The sequence below is a fragment of the Physeter macrocephalus genome, chromosome 20, assembly GCF_002837175.3.
Source record: "Physeter macrocephalus isolate SW-GA chromosome 20, ASM283717v5, whole genome shotgun sequence".
Classification (NCBI taxonomy): domain Eukaryota; kingdom Metazoa; phylum Chordata; class Mammalia; order Artiodactyla; family Physeteridae; genus Physeter; species Physeter macrocephalus.
This window is the reverse complement of record NC_041233.1, coordinates 69,036,870-69,060,564: the sequence shown is the minus strand read 5'-3', so window position 1 is coordinate 69,060,564 and position 23,695 is coordinate 69,036,870. Positions and strand designations below refer to the sequence as shown.

The window sequence follows — 23,695 nt, the reverse complement described above, 5'->3', positions numbered from 1 at the left end:
CTACAGCCAGCATTGTTCTCAATGGTGAAAAACTGAAAGCATTTCCACTAAGATCAGGAACAAGACAAGGTTGCCCACTCTCACCACTCTTATTCAACATAGTTTTGGAAGTTCTAGCCACAGCAATCAGAGAAGAAAAAGAAATAAAAGGAATCCAAATAGGAAAAGAAGAAGTAAAGCTGTCACTGTTTGCAGATGACATGATACTATACATAGAGAATCCTAAGGAGGCTACCAGGAAACTACTAGAGCTAATCAATGAATTTGGTAAAGTAGCAGGATACAAAATTAATGCACAGAAATCTCTGGCATTCTTATACACTAATGATGAAAAATCTGAGAGTGAAATTAAGAAAACACTCCCATTTACCATTGCAACAAAAAGAATAAAATATCTAGGAATAAACCTACTTAAGGAGACAAAAGACCTGTATGCAGAAAATTATAAGACACTGATGAAAGAAATTAAAGATGATACAAATAGGTGGAGAGATATACCATGTTCTTGGATTGGAAGAATCAACATTGTGAAAATGACTCTACTACCCAAAGCAATCTACAGATTCAATGCAATCCCTATCAAACTACCACTGGCATTTTTCACAGAAGTAGAACAAAAAATTTCACAATTTGTATGGAAACACAAAAGACCCCGAATAGCCAAAGCAATCTTGAGAACGAAAAATGGAGCTGGAGGAATCAGGCTCCCTGACTTCCGATTATACTACAAGGTTACAGTAATCAAGACAGTATGGTACTGGCACAAAAACAGAAATATAGATCAATGGAACAGGATAGAAAGCCCAGAGATAAACCCACACACATATGGTCACCTTATCTTTGATAAAGGAGGGAAGGATATACAGTGGAGAAAAGACAGCCTCTTCAATAAGTGGTCCTGGAAAACTGGACAGGTACATGTAAAAGTATGAGATTAGAACACTCCCTAACACCATACACAAAAGTAAGCTCAAAATGGATTAAAGACCTAAATGTTAAGGCCAGACACTATCAAACTCTTAGAGGAAAACATAGGCAGAACACTCTATGACATAAATCACAGCAAGATCCTTTTTGACCCACCTCCTAGAGAAATGGAAATAAAAACAAAAATAAACAAATGGGACCTAATGAAACTTACAAGCTTTTGCACAGCAAAGGAAACCATAAACAAGATGAAAAAACAACCCTGAGAATGGGAGAAAATACTTGTAAATGAAGCAACTGACAAAGGATTAATCTCCAAAATATACAAGCAGCCCAATATCAAAAAAACAAACAATCCAATCCAAAAATGGGCAGAAGACCTAAATAGACATTTCTCCAAAGAAGATATGCTGATTGCCAACAAACACTTGAAAGGATGCTCAACATCACTAATCATTAGAGAAATGCCAATAAAAACTACAGCAAGGTATCACCTCACACTGATCAGAATGACCATCATCAAAAAATCTAGAAACAGTAAATGCTGGAGAGGGTCTGGAGAAAAGGGAACCCTCTTGCACTGTTGGTGGGAATGTAAATTGATACAGCCACTATGGAGAACAGTACAGAGGTTCCTTAAAAAACTGAAAACAGAAGTACCATATGACGCAGCAATCCCACTATGGGCATATAACCTGAGAAAACCATAATTCAAAAAGAGTCATGTACCACAATGTTCATTGCAGCTCTATTTACAATAGACAGGACATGGAAGCAACCTAAGTGTCCATCAACAGATGAATGGATAAAGAAGATGTGGCACATGTATACAATGGAATATTACTCAGCCATAAAAAGAAACGAAATTGAGTTATTTGTAGTGAGGTGGATGGACCTAGAGCCTGTCATACAGAGTGAAGTAAGTCAGAAAGAGAAAAACAAAAACTGCGCTAACACATATATATGGAATCAAAAAAAAACAAAAAACAAAAAATGGTTCTGAAGAACCTAGGGGCACGACAGGAATAAAAACACAGACGTAGAGAATGGACTTGAGGACACGGAGAGGGGGAAGGGTAAGCTGGGACGAAGTGAGAGAGTGGCAGGGACATATATACACTACCAAATGTAAAATAGATAGCTAGTGGGAATCAGCTGCATAGCACAGGGAGATCAGCTCAGTGCTTTGTGACCACCTAGAGGGGTGGGATAGAGAGGGTGGGAGGGAGACACAAGAGGGAGGGGATATGGGGATATATGTATACCTGTACATGATTCACTTTGTTCTAAAGCAGAAACTAACACACCATTGTCAAGCAATTATACTCCAATAAAGATGTTAAAAAAAAAAGACTATAATATCAACTCGTTAAATCTAATGAATAAAAATGTCTGCTTTACCTAAAAAAAAAAGTGAGCTGATTTTTTAAAAGGCATTAAGGAAACAAAAACTATGGCAAAAAAATAGTGAAGTTGGTACATGAGTGAAATTGGGGAAGTTTGGGAAACAGTGATTCTGATGGTAGACTTGGATTTGCATCTGAAGTGATGAGGCTGTTTTTAGTATGGTCTTGGGACTCACATGTTATACCATATTATAATCATGACATCTACTGAAAAGAAGAAAAACTGTATTTATGTAAATGTAGTCCATCTTTTAAACTATGGTGAGGTTTGTCTGCCGCTAATGAGATAGAAATAGTGAATTTTGGTTGCAATTTGAAAAGTATCCTGTAAGAATTGACTCCACCATGGTCATTTCTTTCTTTCTTTTTTTAAATAAATTTATTATTTTATTTATTTTTGGCTGTGTTGGGTCTTCGTTGTTGCCCCCGGGCTCTCCCTAGTTGCGGCAACTTGGGGCTAGTCTTTGCTGTGGTGCACGGGCCTCTCATTGCAGTGGCCTCTCTTGTTGCAGAGCATGGGCTCTAGGTGTGCAGGCCTCAGTAGTTGTGGCACATGGGCTCAGTAGTTGTGGCTCGCGGGCTCTAGAACACAGGCTCAGTAGTTGTGGTTCATGGACTTAATTGCTCCATGGCATGTGGGATCCTCCCGGACCAGGGTGCAAACCCATGTCCCCTGCATTGCCGGGCGGATTCTCAAGCACTGCGCCACCAGGAATGCCCCTCATTTCTTTTTCTTTGATTTAATCTGAGAAGGGATTTGATAGCATCTAGAGGGGTATTATCTACTGAGTGACAGCTACAGGGCAAAAGTAGGATTTCTTTTGGAATTCTTCCTTGGTTGATAAGATCAACCAATTCCCAAATGAGGTAAGCACCCTAAAACCCTCTTATCCACATTAAACCCAAGCAGAGAGACTTGAGTCACCTTTCTCCATGATGGAAAGGCATTTGTGAGGTAACTTCAAGGGTCCTTCTGTGACTCAAACAAATTCCCCTTAGCCTTTCGCTCTAGGTCCCCCCAGGGTCCCATCATCTGCCTCCAGTGGGCTGTGCAGTGCCACTGAGTCAGTCCTACTTTCCCGCCAGGAAAGACTGTTTACAGTGTACCTAAGAGCCAGTGATCACCTTTCTGCTGTGTCTCAAAGCTTCTAAAACTCTGAGCTTCTCTTTATTCATTGAACATTTCATGAGAAGTGGGAGAACCTCAATAGATGTGATGTATCAGGAGATATGTATATGGTGTGAAAGCTACCTGGAGAGGCTTAAACTTATAAAACCATTTCGGGCAGAGTTGATAAAGTGTGATCCAAGAAGCACCTACCCCAGAGTAACCCTGATGCTGGTTAACGATTCAGATTCCTGGTCTCACCCCAGTCTCCCTGATCAGCATCTCAGTGGTCAGGGTCTAGCATTTCCAACCAGTTCACCAAATTTGAGGACCGCTGCTTTGTTGGACATGGGCTTTGAATTGGTAGTGGGATGTTGGCAGGGGGGAGAGTATATAAGTAACCTGTTCAGAAACATCCAGATAAGGATTCCCTGGTCATGGCCCTTCATGCCCTATGAAATTCACAGGAATTGAGCTTTTCTTTAGAACAGCATCATTAAATATAGAATTCAGGAAATGTTCAGCTAAAAAGTAGATATGAAAATTTATGCTCTAGGGACTTCCCTGGCAGTGTAGTGGTAAAGAATCCACCTTCCAATGCAGGGGACGAGGGTTCGATCCTTGGTCGGGAAACTAAGATACCCCATATCTCAATGAAGATCCAACACAGCCAAATAAATAAATAAAATAAAATAAATATTTTTTAAAATTTATGCTCTAAACATACCTGACTAGTAATATGGAGATGGAAAAAGTCACAGTATCGAGATATGTTCTATGAAATTCTGAATGGGGCAAAAGAAGCAAGGGTATAGAACTCCCTGATATATAATTTATCTGCACCCATAAGTTCAAAGCTGAAGACTGCAGTCAAATGACTATCAATGATGAAAACCCTGGCTAACCTATAGGGTATACAATAAATTCTGAGGATAAACAGTAACATTTGTTTATTCAACAAGTATATAATTTTTAAATTTATTTATTTTATTTATTTTATTTTTGGCTGTGTTGGGTCTTCGTTGCTACGTGCAGGCTTTCTCTAGTTGTGGTGAGCAGGGGCTACTCTTTGTTGCGGTGTGTGGGCTTCTCATTGCAGTGGCTTCTCTTGTTGCAGAGCACAGGCTCTAGGCACACGGGCTTCAGTAGTTGTGTCATGTGGTCTCAGTAGCTGCATCTCACGGGATCTAGAGTGCAGGCTCAGCTGTTGTGGCACACAGGCTTAGTTGCTCCGCAGCATGTGGGATCTTCCCAGACCAGGGCTTGAACCCGTGTCCCCTGCATTGGCAGGCGGATTCTTAACCACTGCACCACCAGGAAAGTCCCTCAACAAATATTTTTTTTTCAAGTGCCGAGGCACTCAAGAATAAGTCATACACAATCAGGTTATACATGTAAGTTATACATGACCTCTGCCTTCATAGTGGTATTCCATAGACTGAATGTTTGTGTTCCTCCCAAACTCATATGTTGAAATCCAATCCCCAGTGGTGTTAGGAAGTATGGCCTCTGGGAGGTGATTAGGTCATGAGGATGAGCCCTCATGAATGGGATTAGTGCCCTTATAAAAGAGACCCCAAAGAGCTCCCTCATCCCTTCTGCCACATGAGGACCTAATGAGAAGAATGCCCTCAGAACACACCAAATCTTCCAGAAATCCAATCCCCAGTGGTGTTAGGAAGTATGGCCTCTGGGAGGTGATTAGGTCATGAGGATGAGCCCTCATGAATGGGATTAGTGCCCTTATAAAAGAGACCCCAAAGAGCTCCCTCATCCCTTCTGCCACATGAGGACCTAATGAGAAGACTGCTCTCTGAACCAAGAAGCGAGCTCTCACCAGGCACTGAATCAGCTGTCAACTTGATCTTGGACTTCACAGTCTCCAGAACTGTGAAAAATAAATTTCAATTGTTCATTAACCACCCAGTCTGTGGTATTTCATTATAGCAGCCTGAATGGACTAAGACAAGATATTAATCAGATATTAAAATAATCATAAAACTATGATTTATCAACTGTCATTGGTGCAATAAAGGGAAAATGAAAAAATCTGCCTGGGCAAAAATGTGAGCTTGTAACAGGAGGATCTCAGTGTGTTTGTGGTGGGAGGATGGGCAGGTGGTCAGGAAAGACTTTCCTACCCCAGCCCCACCTCTCCTGGAAGAGAAATTTGAGCTGCCGTGTAAAGGATGAAAGTACAATAGCCACTTAATTTTTCCTTGTAATAAAACTCCGCTAAATGGACTTCATTATTCCAAAGAGCAGATTTGCATTCTTTTCTTACTAAAAGTCACTTAATTTTTGGCATAAATCAATCTGGGAATAGCGACACTTGATGGCCTTCAAATGTTTACCATGTGAAATGTTTATAGAGCATCTATCATCTGTCCATTCACCATCCTAGGCTATGGAGGTCTGAAAGGTATTTATAACATGATGCCTTCCCCTAAAGAGCCTGTGATCTGGTGGCAAGCAGTGTGCTTACTAGAGGAACCATGGCTGGTAGCAGGACAGGTGCAGGTGAGTGGTCCAGAGCACAGGTGCAGTGAGTCCAAGACTGCAGAGACCACCTAGAGCTGAATGGTCCAGGGATGTTGCCAAGAAGGGGACAAGATATGATAAAACACGGATGCTCCAGAAAACATAATAACCTTCCCAGGACTGGAAAGGGGGAGCATGCTAGTTGTGGTCAGGGATAGGAGCTGCTTTGTTCAAGGTGGTGGAGACAGGGGTGTGTCTGGAGTTGACACTGGCCTTCATTTGGGGAAGCAAGCTTCCTGCTGGAAATGAATGGAGCCATAACCCTCCTACTGTCATTTGAAAGATGGCATTTTAAATATTAATTAGAGTAGCTTTATTCCATTTCAAAAATGGAACTAGTTTTGTATGTTATTTATAGCCACATAGTTTTAAAAAGACTTCTGAACATTGGACGTCTGTGGAAATTTTTAAAAATCAGATCACATGAGCTCGTCTCTCAAGATAGCATTGGCAGAAATCTGCATACAGAATATGTCTTAATAGAGACTGCTGCCACTTCGCAATGTGAGTCTTAACTGTGTGTTAGAGGGTGTGGGAAATGCTACCTTTTGATAGCTTTTGATGTTCATAGCCCATGAACATCAAAATTATTTTTAAAGTGTTTATCTAAAACTATTAGAAAATCTGGGTTACAACTTCTACTTATGTCAATGAATTGCAATATAATTTTCAAGAATTAGTCTTTAAAGACTGGGTTCTGTGAAAGGGCTTGGGAAAAGCATCCCATCTCCAATAGCACTTTCCATTTTTGCCATCTTTGGGTTTATTAGATGTTTACCAGACCAGGATCATTCCATGTAGAATATGTGTATTTATAAAGTGCAAGGATTTTATGGAGTAAAGTGGATGAAAACTGAGGGGTGGGTGGGTTGAATACACAGATTAAGAGTTTTCTGTGTTTAGTTTTTTTTTTTAAGTAAAATTATATTATCTAATTTATATGCTATAAGAACTAACTCTTCATGTTTATATCTCATTTCCAAAATAGTACTTTAGGTGCTGATAAAATGATAAATTTGATGCTTTTTTGCATTGCAGTGTAATCTTTGTGATTTGACCTAGCTGTATGGGTCAAGAAAGTAACATTATCACATTGTCTATACCGAAAAAGATAAGTGCTCTTCTATCCTGAATGGAAAGGCCATTTATTCTGTCATAAATATTTTCTAACCATAGATATAGTATAGCATCTTTCAAGAGCCTGTTCTCATTTGTAATCACCTTTATGGTTATAGCTATAAGCTTATCTAACCTAGATCTCTTGGTATGTAAAGCAAATGTTTCCCCAGTTTGTCCTTTAGATGGAAAAGAGCTGATTATTGATTTCCTTAAAATAACCCACCATACACGTAAAGACCATAATTACCCTGACCTCTTTTCTTTGGTCTAATCCCAATTCCATTTACCTTTTTGTTTCCTTAGCTGTTCTCTCCCAGCCCTTTAATTACTCCTGTTCCTACTCTGTGATCCCATTCTAGTTTCTTTTCATGCACCTTAAATTATGGAGCACATAACCAGTCACAGTCTTATTCTCTGTAATCAGGACCTTCTTGGTATTGTGAGCACAAAGCAGAGCTATAGTGTGACCCTACACATAGCACATGTGAATTGAAATGGTCTCTTGAGTTGTTGAGTTACAGTCAATGTCAGTTGTGAAGGAAGTTCAGAGTCTTAAAAGACTCAAGAAGTTGAGAGAGGGTGGAGTTACTACCTTGGCACCACCATTTTGATGCCAGTTTGGTACTTGCAGAAGCAAAGACAGGATTACTGGCTCTTTCTTTATGCTGTGCCAGAGCAACTTGGTTCTGCCCACACTGTTCTGATTTAAAGCAATATGAAATAGGAGGAAAGGGACAATAAGTTTCCATCTCTCTAAGTATCGTGGAAGATATAAAACAGCATAAGAAGTGGTATTTGCCTTCAATAAGCTTGCAACTGAGATAAGGAGAAAATCTCAATGGCAGTATAAGGTACAAGATAACATATATTAAGAGTCAAACGTTAATGATTGTTCTGAGCCCAGAGAAAGCAGAGCCAGAGGGGACTGGAAGAAGCCATCAGCTTCATCACAAGGTCAAACCTGGGTGGGGCCTGGGAGGCTGGCTGGGGTTGGTATGTGTGTTGGCAGGAGGTGGGAGGAGGTGTCTATCCGGCAGGGGGATGGGAGGGTCAGTTTGACTGGAATAAAGCGCTGATGATCAAGAAGAGTCAGATGAATGTTTGGTAGACGCCCTGCCTTAGATGCGAGGTCAAAGTGTTTGCAGAGTGAAGCAGGAGGTCTTTTACCATAATACTTGGGAGGAGGTGTGCAGGGTAAATTGGGCGGGAGAAACCAGAGAAAAAGAGCCCATTAAGAGGGTTAATAGACCCCATGCTAACTGCTTTTTTGTGGTTGCTGGTAAAAATGGCTATGCATTTGTGCCTTTATCTGTCTTCTGCAGGGTCAGCTTATAGATACACATATAATTCTCATGGAGGCTCTGTCCTTACTGTCTGGGAGTTCATAAAAGGCAAAGACACATGACTGAGCTCTTTCTGGGGACTGAAAAAGGGAAAGGGAGAGGAGAGAATATAGATCTTAAAATTTACCTGTGGGCCCAAAATTCCAGTGGGTGGCCTACTCTGAGGTAGGCTTACCTGGGATAAGCAAGGGCCTATTAAGTCTGGCCAGCCTTTCGTTTCTTCCTTGTGCACATTTTCAGCATTTATGCATGATCTTTCCTAATTATTAAGTAATCTATGCTATCAGAGAAGACTTTAATACTTGTTTTGTGTTATGGGCCAAAACCAAAACAAAACAGTACACTGAGTGAGAGATATTATTCTGGGTGATATCTTTGTTATTTGAGCTGGTTATAATTAATGTGGATTAACATAATTAATCCACAACAAGCATTAAAAACAAACTTACTTTGTAGTTGAAGATTTTATTAATAAAAGAGGTTCCTAAATGTTTCCTTTTCAGCCAAGTCTCTTTAGTTATTATTGTAAATTCAAACTGAATTTGGAATTAATACAGCCCCTCAAATGCCTGGCTTTGGGGTCTCATTTTGCCATCTGGTTGGACTTCTAACTATCCTCTTTCCCAGAAATGATCATTGATTTCAATGAGCATTTGGAAGTTAAGGTGAAAACTATTTAAATATGTTTTTGAGGCTTAGTATTTGCTTCCAGGGTGATGCATTAGCTAATAGTTATTTTTGGTGGAAGCTGCCTCCTCTTATTATTGTTTATGAGTCTCTGTTCAGCTATTTTGAACTCTGGGTGACAGCATGTAAGTACTTTGGAGCTACAGTGTATGGTGCTTTCAAACACACTGCTCTGGATTTCAGAGCAGAATCTGATTCAGTGAGACCCCACACTGTAATAGAATTGGGAGTGGTTTGGGAAGATGGTATGTCAAAGTCTACCTTTGTATTTTCTATGAAAAAAGGGTCTGAGGAAATGAATAGAATAACATCTTGGATGAAATAAAATTCTTTTAAAATTTAGTTGGAGTAGAGGATGGATGAAGAGGATGGGAAGTATGTGATATTCGCAGTGCGGATCCACCCATGAAGGGTTTGAGAGTTGCGTACCCTGCGTCCATCTCAGCCCTGCTTCTGCGCATGGCAGCCTAAGAGGAGGCAGGGCTAGTGCTGGCCCAGGCCGGGTAGAACAGGGTTTCACCTGTAAAGCAGAACTTTTAGTGCACATAGCCCTTTTAGGGTGTGGAAAAAAGGGAACCTTCGTATGCTGTTGACGGGAATGTAAATTGGTGTGTGGCCACTACAGAAAACAGTATGGAGGTTCCTCAGAAAACTAAAACTAGATCTACCATATGATCCAGCAATCCCACTCCTGGGTATTTATCTGAAGGAAACAAAAACACTAATTAGAAAAGATACATGCACCCATAACTGAATCACTTTGCTGTACAGCAACAATTAACACAACATTGTAAATCAAGTATACTTCAATTTAAAAAAAGAAAGGACACATGCACCCCTATGCTCATTGCAGCATTGTTTACAGTAACCAGATGCAACCTAAATGCCCATCAATAGATGAATGGATAAAAAAGATGTGATGTGTATACACAATGGAATATTAGCCATAAAAAAGAAAGAAATCTTGCCATTTGCAACAACATGGATGGGCCTGGAGGGCGTTATGCTAAGTGAAATAAGTCAGACAGAGAAAGACAAATACTGTATGATTTCACTTTTGTGTGGAATCTAAAAACAAAACAAATGAACAAATAGCAAATAACAAAACAGAAGCAGAGTCATAGATACAGAGAACAAACAGGTGGATGCTTGGGGGAGGATTGAAGGGGGAGAAGATAAATAGGTGATGGAGATTAAGAGGTACAAACTTCCAGCTGCAAAATAAATGAGTCACCAGTATGAAAGGTACAGTGTGGGGAATATAGTCAATAATTATGTAATATCTTCCTGTGGTGACAGATTGTAACTGGACTTATTGTGGTGGTCATTTTGAAATGTATAGAAATATCAAATCACTAAGTTGAGTAACAAGAACTAGCATAGTGGGCTTCCCTGGTGGCACAGTGGTTAAGAATCCACCTGCTGATGCAGGGGACACGGGTTTGATCCCTGGTCTGGGAAGATCCCACATTCTGGTGCAACTAAGCCCGTGGGCCACAACTACTGAGCCTGCACTCTAGAGCGCACGAGCCACAACTACTGAGCCCGTGTGCCACAACTACTGAAGCCTGCGTGCCTAGAACCCGCGCTCTGCAAGAAGAGAAGCCACGGCAATGGGAAGCCTGCATGCAGCAACGAAGACCCAGTGCAGCCAAAAATAAAATAAATAAAATAAATGTATTTAAAAAAATAAATGACTAGCATAGTGTTGTAGGTCAATTGTACTTCAAAAACAAACACACATATTCATAGAGAAAGAGATCAGATTTGTGGTTACCAGAGGTGGGGGTGGGGGGAGGGGGAGTTGGATGAAGGCAATAAAAAGGTACAAACTCCCAGTTATCAGATAAATAAGTGCTAGTGATGTAATGTACAACATGATAAATACAGTTAACACTGCTGTGTGTTGTATATGAAAGTTGTTAAAAGAGTGAATCCTGAGTTCTCATCACAAGAAAAATAATTTCTATTTCTTTCATTTTGTTTCTATATGAGATAATGGATGTTCACTAAACTTATTGTGATAATCATTTCATGACGTATATAAATCAGATCACTATGCTGACACCTTAAATTTGTACAGTGCCGTATGTCAATTATATCTCAATAAAACCGGAAGAAAAAATAAAAATAATGTAAAAAATAAGAAAGAAGGAAGGAAAGAAAGAAAGGAAGAAAGGAAAAGAAAGAAAGAAAGAAGGAAAGCAAGCACATGGCCCTTATCGCCAGAAATGAGCGGGTGTAACCCAGATCCTGCCATGAAAAGCTTTCATTTCCCTGGGGCAAGTTCAGAAGGGCTCTTCATGCCCTGTGATGGGCTGACCAGCTGGCAGAGTGCCAGACCACAAAACCAGCACCTGCCCTAGAAAAGAGAAGAAAGAACCCACCTAAGGCTCCAGGCCCTTAATTAGAATTCTTATGTTGCTCAAAACTAAATTGATCATGTTTGCTTGACATCCCTCCCTCTCTCACTAGGATGAATTGATTAAAACACCAGTGAGACCAGCAGAGATGTTCAATCTCCTGATCTAGATGAAGAAAATGTCTCTTGCATTTTACCTCCAAGCAACCTTTGGGCAGAGTTTTAAGTATTACCTATTCTCCTAAATTTCTGGCAGTATGAACTAGTTAACAGATGGAATGTCTCTGAAATGAATTTGTTGCAACATAAAAAGTAACTGCTGTTTTTAGAAAGTTGAAGAAATAGTTGCTACTACAACCCTGTTCATGCCGCTAGAATACTATGCTGTTTTCACCCTTATTTGACACCTCCATACTTTGTTCCCCTCCTGTTCTGTGGTATTTTTACAACACAAGCAGCTCCTGTTAACTTGTTTTTAAAAGATGTAAGATTTTTAAATGTGCTGTTACTATTTTCACAACTTTTATATAAAATTGCTTCAATGTGCATATTCCTACTTAACTAGTTAATGGAATTCCTTGGTTTGCAGAGAATGAATTCAAGGGTGTAACATCTACAAGACATATGACTGTTTGTGGCCATGCTTCAGTGATAACAAAGCAGGCAAGATTCAGGGGGGCCTTGAGTGGGACATGTTTTAAATAATTGATCATGAGAAGAAAGCAATTGATTAATCTCTTTCACTGGCAGCTCTATTTTTTTTTAATATCTTTATTGGAGTATAATTGCTTTACAATGGTGTGTTAGTTTCTGCTTTATGACAAAGTGAATCAGCTATACATATACATATATCCCCATATCTCCTCCCTCTTGCGTCTCCCTCCCACCCTCCCTATCCCACCCCTCTAGGTGGTCACAAAGCACTGAGCTGATCTCCCTGTGCTATGCAGCTGCTTCCCATGAGCTATCTATTTTACATTTGTTAGTTTATATATGTCCATGCCACTCTCTCACTTCGTCCCAGCTTACCCTTCCCCCTCCCCGTGTCCTCAAGTGGCAGCTCTACTTTTTTATGAAAGGAATCTATGCTTTTCCCTGGGCATATGTTAACTTTCAACCAAAGCAAAGACAAATGGAGCATCCAGAGTTAAAAACCTAAATAGAGCCTACTGAAGTTCGACCTTACTAATTGGGATTGTGTGAACATTTGGATGGGAAAGTTTTACTTTGCGCCACCAGTTAAAAGTATTTGCTAAGCTGTTAATATAAAACAGACCAAAAGTTTTTTTAAATTTTTTAAATGTTCACCTTTAGATATTTTTGGTTAAAAAGAGTAACTCATTTGTCAAAGTGTAGTTTTCAAAAAGTTAAATACATGACTCTCATACAAATATGGAATGAACATGTACCAGAGATTTAGTCAATTCATTAATGAAGGAAGTAGCAGAATGTAAAGCTGGTTCAAAGGAGAACCAAAGGAATGGGTTTAAAGGCATTCAAGAAAGGATGTTGGGATAAGATGCCAGGGTTAGATATAAAACTGGTTAGCAGTCTAACAGGAGAGTAAATCTGGACAGAAATCATCTGCACATCTACCGGACAAGAATCTACAAGTTATGGTTAATTTTCAAAGTCCAGGCTTTTAATTAGTAGTAAAGAGCTTGTCAAACACAGATCCAGCGCCATGGGTCATGAAATAATTCTGAGTGTGCTGTTAATACTCCTGCATGACACTGGAGGAACATGCTTCTCTCCTTCACCTTGTTCACAAGGTTTGGATCATTTTCCTTAACATCTTATTATTAAAGTGAGCTTCTACCTGTATAGGCACCAAGAATAGTCAAATTCTTAGAGACAGAAAGTAGAGTGGCGGTTTCCAGGGGCTGGGGGAGGGAGGGAGAATAGGGAGTTATTGTTTTATGGGTCCAGAGTTTCAGTTTTGCAAGATGAAAGATGTCCTGTGGATGCATGGGGGTGGTGACTGCACAACTATATGAATGTGCTAAATGTCACTGAACTGTGCACTTAAAAATGGTTAAGATGGTCCATTTTATGTTATGTGTGTATGAGCAAAATTAGATAATTTTAAAAAGTGAGCTGACACATAGGTATGTGAAGAAAAAGTTAACAATTCTTCATCCTACTGAGATAACCCATTTAATAACCCTATGTTTGTCTTAACTCACTTTTCCTCGTTCATAAAAACATAAGTAGACTTTTTTTAAAAAGGGATTATTAAAATTCTTTGTGAAATTTTCTCTTTTAACAATATGTCATGGACAGGCCTCTAGGTTACAGATATTGATCTAACCCATTCTTTTTAATACAAACTCCATAGACTGGATGTATCGTAATTTATCCAACTGTTGCTCTGCTGATGGAAATTTGAGTTGTTCCCAGGTTTGGGGGATTTTTTTGGCCAGTACACAAACTGTTGTGATAAGGCTGTGTTAATACAAGAGAGTGATGCTGAAGGCCAGGACCTGAGTAAAGATGGCAAGAAGGCAGAGGAGGGAAATGGATCAAAGAAATGTTTTCTTGGGAAAATGGATTGGATTTGGTGGACAGTTGAAAATTTTGGTGTAAGAGTGGGAGGATGCATAGCGCTGCCATTTTGTCAAAGGTCAGGGGCTTCCCTGGTGGCGCAGTGGTTGAGAGTCCGCCTGCCGATGCAGGGGACGCGGGTTCGCGCCCCGGTCCGGGAGGATCCCACGTGCCGCGGAGCGGCTGGGCCCGTGAGCCACGGCCGCCGAGCCTGCGCGTCCGGAGCCTGTGCTCCGCAACGGGAGAGGCCACGACAGTGAGAGGCCCGCGTACCGCAAAAAATAAAAAACAAAAAGTGGGAATAGCAGAAGGTTTCAGAAGAGATGGCAGAGAAGCCGAGAGGGTAGAGTTTGTTTTGACAATGCTGTGTTCGAGTTAGGTGTGCCGTCTCTGCCCAGCTTGGGGAAGATATCACAGATAAAGACATAGATTTGAGACTCCTTCACATAAAGTCATAGTTGAAGCTCTGAGAGTGGATGAGACCTGTTCCCAGGGAGGCTTTGTATTCTAGAGGACGGAGGTGACATCCATGGGAGTTACTTGCATTTAGGGGTCTGGCCAAGGAGACTGAGAAGTTGTGGTCAGAGGAGGAGGAGGAGGAACAGGCAAGTAAAGCCTGGAGAGGGAAGAGTCTGAGATTACGTCCCAACTAGTCCAGTCTTAGGAAATGTAATAACGTTAAGCTCTCTTAGGTCTGAGCAGTGCAGACATTCCCTCTCACTGCTTGCTGTGTATGCCTTTCATGACCCCTGCCTCTGTGAGCCCGTTTTCAAACACTGGTTTCCTTGTGTATAAACCACCAGAAACAGTGGTACAGTTTGGTAAGCCAGTTTGGGCCACTGCTTTTAATTTAAGGACTAAGCCAAATCAAATTGCAAAGGGGCACAGTTTGATTTTAGTTTGGCATCTCTCAACAGTAATTACAAAGTCATTTTTTAAGGCTATATTAGGTTCATATAAACTAAGACTTTATTATTAAAGGAGAGTATGTGTCAACTTCACAAAACCATGTGAACTAGAGAGGCTGCAGAGGTTCCCTAAGGAAGCAGTGAACACAGGGATTTCTAAAATATTTAGAATTAGCTTTGAAGCTGTCTCAACAATCTGTATTACCGTAATTACCCTATTGCCACCAGATTTTTTTATAAAGGATCTGTGAATTTTTACATTCTGTCTACCTTAGGTGATTGGAAGAGAGACTGAAGGGAATTACTAGCAGTCCAAATGCCTTATTTTGTTACCTTTCATGGTTTTGAGAAATACCCAAGTTTGGAAGAGCAACCGAGTCATTGGAACTGCTTGATGCCACTGAGGAGTGAAATCAGTGGGAATTTGCCAAGTTTGAGGCTGGATTCAATTTATAATAATTCAAAAATTGGTTCTCAGTCTTATATCAGATACCATGGTTGGAGGTTCCTAAAGACGAATCAAAAGAAGGGAAGCTGAGGCCTCTTACCCATAAAGTGCTTTGTCATCTTGTGGGAAAATAAAAAAGAATACATAGGAAAATATTGAAGAAAAATCTCTAAGGTGTCCTGTGGCCCTCAGGATTGTGTTTATTGTTGTTGAAGGAATTTGCGGGTAGAGTGAGGTTAGTCCATCCTTGAGTTCTCTCGACCCACAGGACCATTTGGTAAGGAAAAGACAGGTGTGGGAGCAGTGGGGGACTGGCAGGTTAGGGAGGCGGCAGGTGATGAACAAGCTGGTTTCCAGGTAATGTGATCCCAGTAGGTTTATATGGGGGTCATTTTCAGGCATGACGGACTCAGGCCATCATCTTGGGTTACTTGATTATAAATTGCAAAGCAGGAGGTCATAGCTGTGGAGTGTTGATCTAAACAAAGACAGATGAACCCACAGTGGAAAGCTTGTTGTAGGTTCTGCGTCACCTTGAGTATCTTTGGTAGTTTGCCATTAGTAGAGACTGCTGACTGAGGGTGGGGCAGTAAGATTCCATCAGAATCTTACTGTGCTCAACACTAGTTCATCTAGATGCGTTCATGTGTCATGGGAACTTATCATGTGTTCCAGTAGGTCCTTAGGAAAGCAATTTAGTGACTGAACTCACCTCGTCCCTACCCCAGCTGAGTGCCCATACCAACTGCTTGCGGGAAGAATCAGGACAAATCCTGGATTCTTTGCCCAAGGCCCTGAATTGTATAGGAGTCATCCAACCTTGGGAACAGAGAGGTTAAGAATGGAGATTTCCAGCTTTGGTGTTGCTTCCCAGTCACTTGGCAGTGGAAAATCTTTACTCGCAGAGGCTGCTTTGGCTTTATTTTTGGACCAGTTGCTGAGTCCTGCTCTGGTCTTGCCTGAACATGCAGACCTGGAATCCCAGGACCTGCTTTTTTTGCACCATCTCCATAATTCACAGCTGCACAGTTTTGAAAGAGACGCCAAAATCCAGACACAGCAAAGCAGCCTCTTTTGCGTGTGCTGAGGTCCTGAATGACAGTTTTATCTTGGACGTGTTCCCTTTTCTTTCCTCTTCTGCTTGTTCATTTTTATCTCTCTCTGTAATATATAAATAATGGACTTATCCTATTTACTGCACAAGGAGAAAATTAAACGTCTGAATTGTTTAGAACTATGGGCAAGTATTTCCAGAGTGTGAAAAAATAGACACTGGACATTTCAGCTTTTGGTGTAGTGGGAATTTATTACTCAGCTCAGTAACAGTTTCGGTCCAAACCAAGCAGTTGTGTGGGCAAGCCGTGCTTTCCTGAATAGCACTGCAAGAGACAGTTTTGTTCATATTTGAGACCGCATGAACCAAAGGTATCTTTCCATCAAAGACTGATTATCTCTGAATCTTAGAGATATCACAGAAGCTGTGGAGCCCTAGCCAATGGATTTTACTTGCATGAGATACTGCATAGCTCCCAAAGGGGACGGAAGCAAAAGGGGAGGGAGGCAAGAGAGAATCAGAGCCCAACAATAAATAGCTCTTTGTACCAGTCCCCCCCTCCCAAACCCCATACTGCTGAGATCATAGAGTAAGATAGCAGCATGCAGTAGAAGGCACTGCTGCCCAGCAGCTTGGCAGATGATGACCAGATGTGAACTTGTCTGTCCACAGTGTGTGGCTGTGACCTGGCCCAAGGGGGCTTCTTCATAAAGAACGGAGAGTATCTCTGCACCCTGGACTACCAGAGGATGTATGGCACGCGCTGCCATGGCTGCGGGGAGTTTGTGGAAGGAGAGGTGGTGACCGCCCTGGGCAAGACCTACCATCCCAACTGCTTTGCTTGTACCATCTGCAAGTAAGTGTGGCTTTCCCCAACAGAGAAGCGCTGGGTTCTGCTGTCAAAGCTTGGAATGTGCGCTTTGGTCTCGAGTTGTACTTAGTCTTTTTTTTTTTTTTTTTTTTTAGTATTTCTTTATTTTGGCTGTGCCTGGTCTTAGCTGTGGCATATAGGATCTTTTAGTTGCAGCATGTGGGATCTAGTTCCCCGAACAGGGATCGAACCCGGGCCTCCTGCATTGGGAGCGTTGAATCTTAACCACTGGATCACCAGGGAAGTCCCTTGAGTTGTACTTAGTCTTAAAGTATCTTTTCTTTAAAAAAAATTTTTTTTATTGAAGTACAGTTTGATTTACAATGCTGTGTTAGTTCCAGGTGTACAGCAAAGTGATTCAGTTATACAAATGTACACATATATCTTTTTCATATTCTTTTCCATTATAGATTATTACACGATATTGAATATAGTTCCCTGTGCTATACAGTAGGACCTTGTTGTTTATCTATTTTATATATAGTAGTTTGTATCTGTTAATCCCAGACTCCTAATTTTTCTCCCCCCCTCTCCTTTCCCCCTTGGTAACCATAAATTTGTTTTCTTTCTATGTCTGTGAGTCTATTTCTGTTTTGTAAATAAATTCATTTGTATCATTTTTTTTTAGATTCCACATATAAGTAATATCATATATTTGTCTTAAAATATTTTTTCTGATGCACCTTTAGATGTTTTTATTTTCCTAGTGTGTTATCAGGCTTAGTCAAAAAGTAATTTACTTAGGAAACTTTATATGTGATATCCTCCACTAAATAATGTGACTGATTTTAAGTGCCTTGAAACCAAATCTGAAAGCAGCTCTAGATCTTGAGACATTTTGAGCAATGGAAACATGGGAGGAAATGGCATAAATACTTGGAAAGGTGAAGCTTATTTGGAAGTATCAGTTCTTATCACCTGAAGCTTATTTGGAAGTATCAGTGTGTGGGAGTGGGTGTGTAAAATAGTTGCATTTGCTCTATAACCAGGGAGAGCAAACTGCCCCATGGGCCAAATTAGACCCAATACCTGTTTCGTAAATCAAGTTTTATTGGAACACAGCCATGCCCGTTTGTTTATGTATGTATTGTCTATGGCTGGTTCCAAGTGACAGTGGCGGAGTTGAGCAGTTGTGACAGAAACCTTATGATTTGCACAGTCTGAAAAAATATTTACAATCTGATCTTTCAGGGAAAAAGTTGCCAACCCCTCCTCTGTATCATCCACCAAGGTTAGATCTTTACTGCACAAAGCAGCTTGATTAAAATGATCAGTCAGAGAGAAGAAGGAAACTGTGTGAAGTGTGAGTGGAAAATGTGGTTCATTGTTGTTGTGTTTTGAGTGCTACACATTTACAGAATTTACAATGGGTTCGATTCCTATAATGAGGAAACTCACCAGTAAAGGATCAGCTACTTAATTGACCCATACTAATCAGGCAATCCCATGCCTTTTGGAACGGTGTTGATTCTGTGTGCTCCATTTTGCTATGCCTTTGTAAAAACTACAGTTCAGTTCCGTTTGTTTTGTTTTTCAGCATTTCATGTTTCTAGACCAGAGAAATGTAAACTCTAGAAGGGTAAATATGATTTTGTATAATTAATTAACAAGATAATACACATGGATAAATTGTAATAAGATTTAGATGAAATATTCATAATCAAATTATTTTAATAACTTTATATAACTATTAGCCCATTTTTAAGTTATATATATTTTTAAATCATAATTTAAAAATTCTGGGTTAATGAGCTGAAATTTTTTTCTGTATTTAAGCAAAAGCAAAGCTCCCTCTTGACCTCCCCTTTTTCAGGCTGTAGCTCATAGCGTGGTTAAGAGCCTGGACCGGCATTCGGGAGACCCGAGTCCTGGTCCTGCTTCCTGGGCTGATTTGAGACCTATGTGAGCTAACTTTTCCACAGCCATTGTCTCATCTGTAAGGTGAGAGGCTGTGAACTGCATACAAGTGATTCCCCAAACCTGGATGGTCACTGGAATCCCCTAGGGAGTGTCTCTTTAAAAATATCCATTTCTAGCCTTTCTCCCTCCTAACTCCCATGATGATTTAGTAGTTTCTGAAGGGTTTACCAAGGAGGAGGAGACTCAGTGAGGTTGGAAGGCGCTGGCCCAGGTCAACTCCAAGAGCCTTCCTGATCTTGGCCCTGAGAGATCATTGCTTCAGGTTGGTAATGGACAAACATTTATCAGCTGTGGCCCTGTCCCTGCACGTTTGAGCCAGCAGAGGTGCCCACTATTGCTGCCCTAGTGCTGCTGCCACCGTTGCTGCTGCTAAATGGTGCCAGTTTCCTCGGAGGACGCCACCTTTACAGTTTACAAATTGCATTCATGTAGAAATTAATGTAACCCTCTGAGCAATTCTGTGAAGCCATCAGGAATTAGTAGCCCTACTTATGAGTGACTTTGAGACTCAGAGTGTAAGGGATTTTCCCAGTCCCTCACACCGCAAGGCCAAGGTTTGAACTCAGGTGTTCTGACTCTAAATCCAGTTCTCCTTCTAGTACAGACCTTCAGGCAGATATCAGAAGGAAGTGAACCCGTATGGGCAGAGGACGTAGGGAAATGAAGGGGGGGTCATTTATGAAATAACAAAATTCAAAATTCAGAAGACCTGGTCACATTGCTGAGAACTGGACTCTGGTTTGTCCCATGGTGGATCTGTGTGGGATTCAAGTTTAAAAATAGAAGCTTAGATCAGATGCAGGGCCTGGACTAGGGTGAAGCCAGGGAGGCTCCTGGGCGCGCAGTTTAAAGGGGTGCTTACTCCCGGGTCACGCGGTACTCCTGACAGTGGGGGCCTCCTTAGATGCTTTGCCTCAGGTGCCTCGCTGCCCTCACCCTGGTCCTGGCCCTGATCAGAGGCAAAGAACCTGAGCTTATTGTGTCTGTGGACCCTTCACCCCCTGAGGGCCTCCTTACAGAGCAGATTGGAGGCTTGCTTGGTTTTACTTAATAAATGTGAAGCGATAGGCCTGTTGGTATCCACCAGAGTGTGACTTTGATGATTAAAGACAGAGCAAGTTCTGAGCTGGTGGATACCACCTGCACCTGCCTGTGGCTTGGTCTCCCTAGCTGGTCAATCCACGCAAGTTGCTTAACCTCTCTGGGCCTTATCTGAGCGATGGAAAGTAACACGGCACCAGGAGAGGAGAGGAGAGAACACCTCAACTCAGCACTTCTAAAATTTGGCGGTGTGAGAGTTTAAAAGTCTCCTTGGTGACTGGCCACAAGCACATTTGGGGAGTTAAGTCCAAATTTCCTATCTGTGCGTACGTTATGGTTAATCACCAACTGTTAGGCAGCCAGCCGAAGGGCAACGTAAAGCAGCTGTGAACGTAAAACATGTCCAGAAGCTTGAATTTGTTCTTAAGAAATTGCTTCTGACTCAGGTGTGTGGGGATGTTTGGCTTATGAGTTTCAAATTTCCTGATTGACAAAATCACACATTTGAAAACTCATGATGAAGATCATTGGCAAATTGGTCAGTTGCAAGAAAGTAGGCCTGGAAACTGTCTTATGGCTATTAAGTAATGACTTTTTTAAAGCTATCTGCCTGCTGAACTGGGGGCAGAAGAAACTGATAACGTACCTGAGGAAGAGGCAATATTTTTGCAACGTGTGCTGTTATTGGTGAATATCTAATGTGAAAGGAAAATATCATTCTGAAAAGAAGCTAATACTAATTTTTAAACAGATATTTATAACATCTTCGTCTTTCTCCAAGTTTATAAGGGACTGGGTCCCTAGCACTGTGAGATATTTAGTTCGCCCATTCAGACGTCCAGGACAAAGTCTAATTCAGCATAATTACCACATTGGTCCAGGGAACTTAAAGAGTTAATGCTTGACCTGTAACCAGTTCTCTTGGGGAAGGGCCTTAAGCTTGAATAGGAATCCATGGCATTTAAAATATTTCTTCATGGAGGGGTTTCCATTTGGAAAACGGAAAATTTTACTGTGTGTGCCCCGCTCGCTAGGTGACTTGTTGGAACATCCCTCCACTAATGAGTGGAGGTAAATGGTATCATTTTACTATCTGGTTGCCCGGAGAGGCCGCGCATTCTCCTTTCCTCTCAGAATGAGGCACGTTTGTGTGTTTGTTGGGACTGGATCCAGCTGGCTGGCTTGCTTCAGGCTGCTCCTCCTCGAAGCAATGAATTGGCACCGGAGGCCAGCAAGGAAGGAGGGAGGAAGAGGAATGAAATTGCTGCAATAACCTTGAGGGCAATGTCTTTCTGTCTCCAGGCGCCCGTTTCCACCCGGTGACCGAGTCACGTTCAATGGGAGAGACTGCCTTTGCCAACTCTGTGCACAGCCGATGTCTTCCAGCCCTAAAGAAGCCTCCTGCTCTGGCAGTAAGTGCCCCAGCCACCTGTTGACATGAATTCCTTCATTCCTCAAAGGTAGCTTAGGCAGGTACCTTCCTTTTTGAGAAACTCTGGTAGCAGGAGCCAAGAGTAGGCCTATCTAAGGCATTTTCAGTTGTAAAACGTGATGCGTGGAGAAGCCTTCACTGAAACCCATGCAGTGAGAAGCTTCTCCCTTATTTCAAAAGGACAGAAATAGAATTGGACATCACACTGTGTATTTCGATAGTAAATGAAGGAAAAAGAATTATAAACTGTTACATCAGAAACGCCCCTCTCTGGTCATGGAGGTTAAGCTGTGAGAGCATTTGGTGGTGATGTGACTGATGTCTCTGTGTATTAAAAAAGCTATCCCCACTGTGCCTTGGGCAAATGTGGTGCTTATTATTTACTCTTAAATAATTCTTTATTCTTTATCACCCTTAAGTATTCTTTATTCACCTGGAGGGTTTCTGACCTTTATTCATTGAACAGATAATTTGCTGAGCACGTACAATGTGTGTGTCATTCACACTAGAGATACAGGCGTGGACAGAACATACTCAGAATCCTCAGGAAGCTTACTTTTTAGTAGGAGCAGGTAGACAATGAATGCATGTACAAAAATATCTAATACGTGAAGAAGATTAAAGTAGGAAGAAAAAGCAGGGCAACGGGTCTGTGTTTGCATGGGGCGATCAGGGAGACCACTCTTAAAAAGCGTCACCCAAGGCGAGATTGGAAGAAAGTATGGGACAAGCTATCCATACATCATGGGATTGGTAATTCTTGATGACAAGGCTTGTCTGACCTGTATGACTCCAAAGAAAACCAACTTCCTTCCAAATAAAAATAGTGCCCGATTGCAGTATTTCTTGTAGTAAATAACATTGGGTAGGTCAGTTCACTCTGAAGTGAGAGGGATTCTGAACTCAGGACAGCAAGCCAGGAAGCTCTCCTCCCCTCTGTTTCCTGGGGCGTTAGGACATGGACTAGAGGTTTGCCTCGGTTTCTGTGATTGTGCCCGTCCTCAGAGAACAAATGCCTTTAAACCCTGCCGGTCTCAGCACAGAAGAATGAGATAAGCCCCTTCTGCTCTGGAGGAATTTCTTGTAATTTATAACAGCACTTCCAAATCCTCCTGTTAAAGTAGAAGAGTTATACCTGTTAAAAATAAGAATGTTATGACCAAAAGTATTTACATAGAAATTGGATTTTGACCACTGGGAGGAAAGAGGAAAATAAATTATTAGTGCATCTTATTCAACACACGTGATCAGATCCTCAGCATGTGGAATTTATATGCCCTACTAATAAATAACAGCAGCCTGGGTAGGCTAAGGGCTACAAAACAGGACACTATCCTAGACCCCTAATAGGGTTTCAAGTCCCTCACTGTGCTTACCTACTCTGCCCCATGCAGGTCATTGGGAAGGTGACCTAGGTTGAGAATAGGTACCCCTTGCTTGAGAGGACTTGCTTTGAAAGTATGTTACCAAAAAACTTTGCAGGAATTCTTCAGTCTAGTTAAGAAAAAGAGGATGTTATGAGTCCCAGGATAGGATGACAATCTATAACAGAAGATCATGTCCATAGACCTATTATAGGACTGGCTGCATCCTCAGATTCAGTGGAGTCCTTTAGTCCAACTATCTTTCTTGATAGGTGAGGATATTGCAGCCCACGAGGATATTCAAGGTCACACAAGCTATCCAATAATAAGGTAGGGTTAGAGGCAGGGCTTCTGACTCCGAGTTTGGGGCTGTCTTTTTGTTTCATCTAATACTCCTCATTGTTTGGTTTAAGAAACAGAAGGAGGGGGCTTCCCTGGTGGCGCAGTGGTTGAGAATCCGCCTGCCGATGCAGGGGACACGGGTTCGTGCCCCGGTCCGGGAAGATCCCACATGCCGCGGAGCAGCTGGGCCCGTGAGCCATGGCCACGGAGCCTGCGCTCCGCAAGCCTGTGCTCCGCAAAGGGAGAGGCCACAACAGTGAGAGGCCCGCATAACGAAA

The 23,695-nt window shown here is 41.5% G+C and overlaps 1 protein-coding gene across 7 annotated transcripts in view; it reads left to right on the top strand.

The window, feature by feature from the left end:
• The window catches only part of ABLIM1 (actin binding LIM protein 1), a 331,920-nt gene that overhangs the window by 183,948 nt on the left and 124,277 nt on the right, over positions 1 to 23,695 (top strand). For all 7 annotated transcript variants that reach the window (XM_055080928.1, XM_055080927.1, XM_055080925.1 and 4 more), the window contains exons 3-4: positions 17,120 to 17,303; positions 21,582 to 21,691. In XM_055080928.1, the coding sequence (XP_054936903.1) occupies positions 17,120 to 17,303; positions 21,582 to 21,691 (294 nt within the window). The remainder of the gene's footprint in view (positions 1 to 17,119; positions 17,304 to 21,581; positions 21,692 to 23,695) is intronic.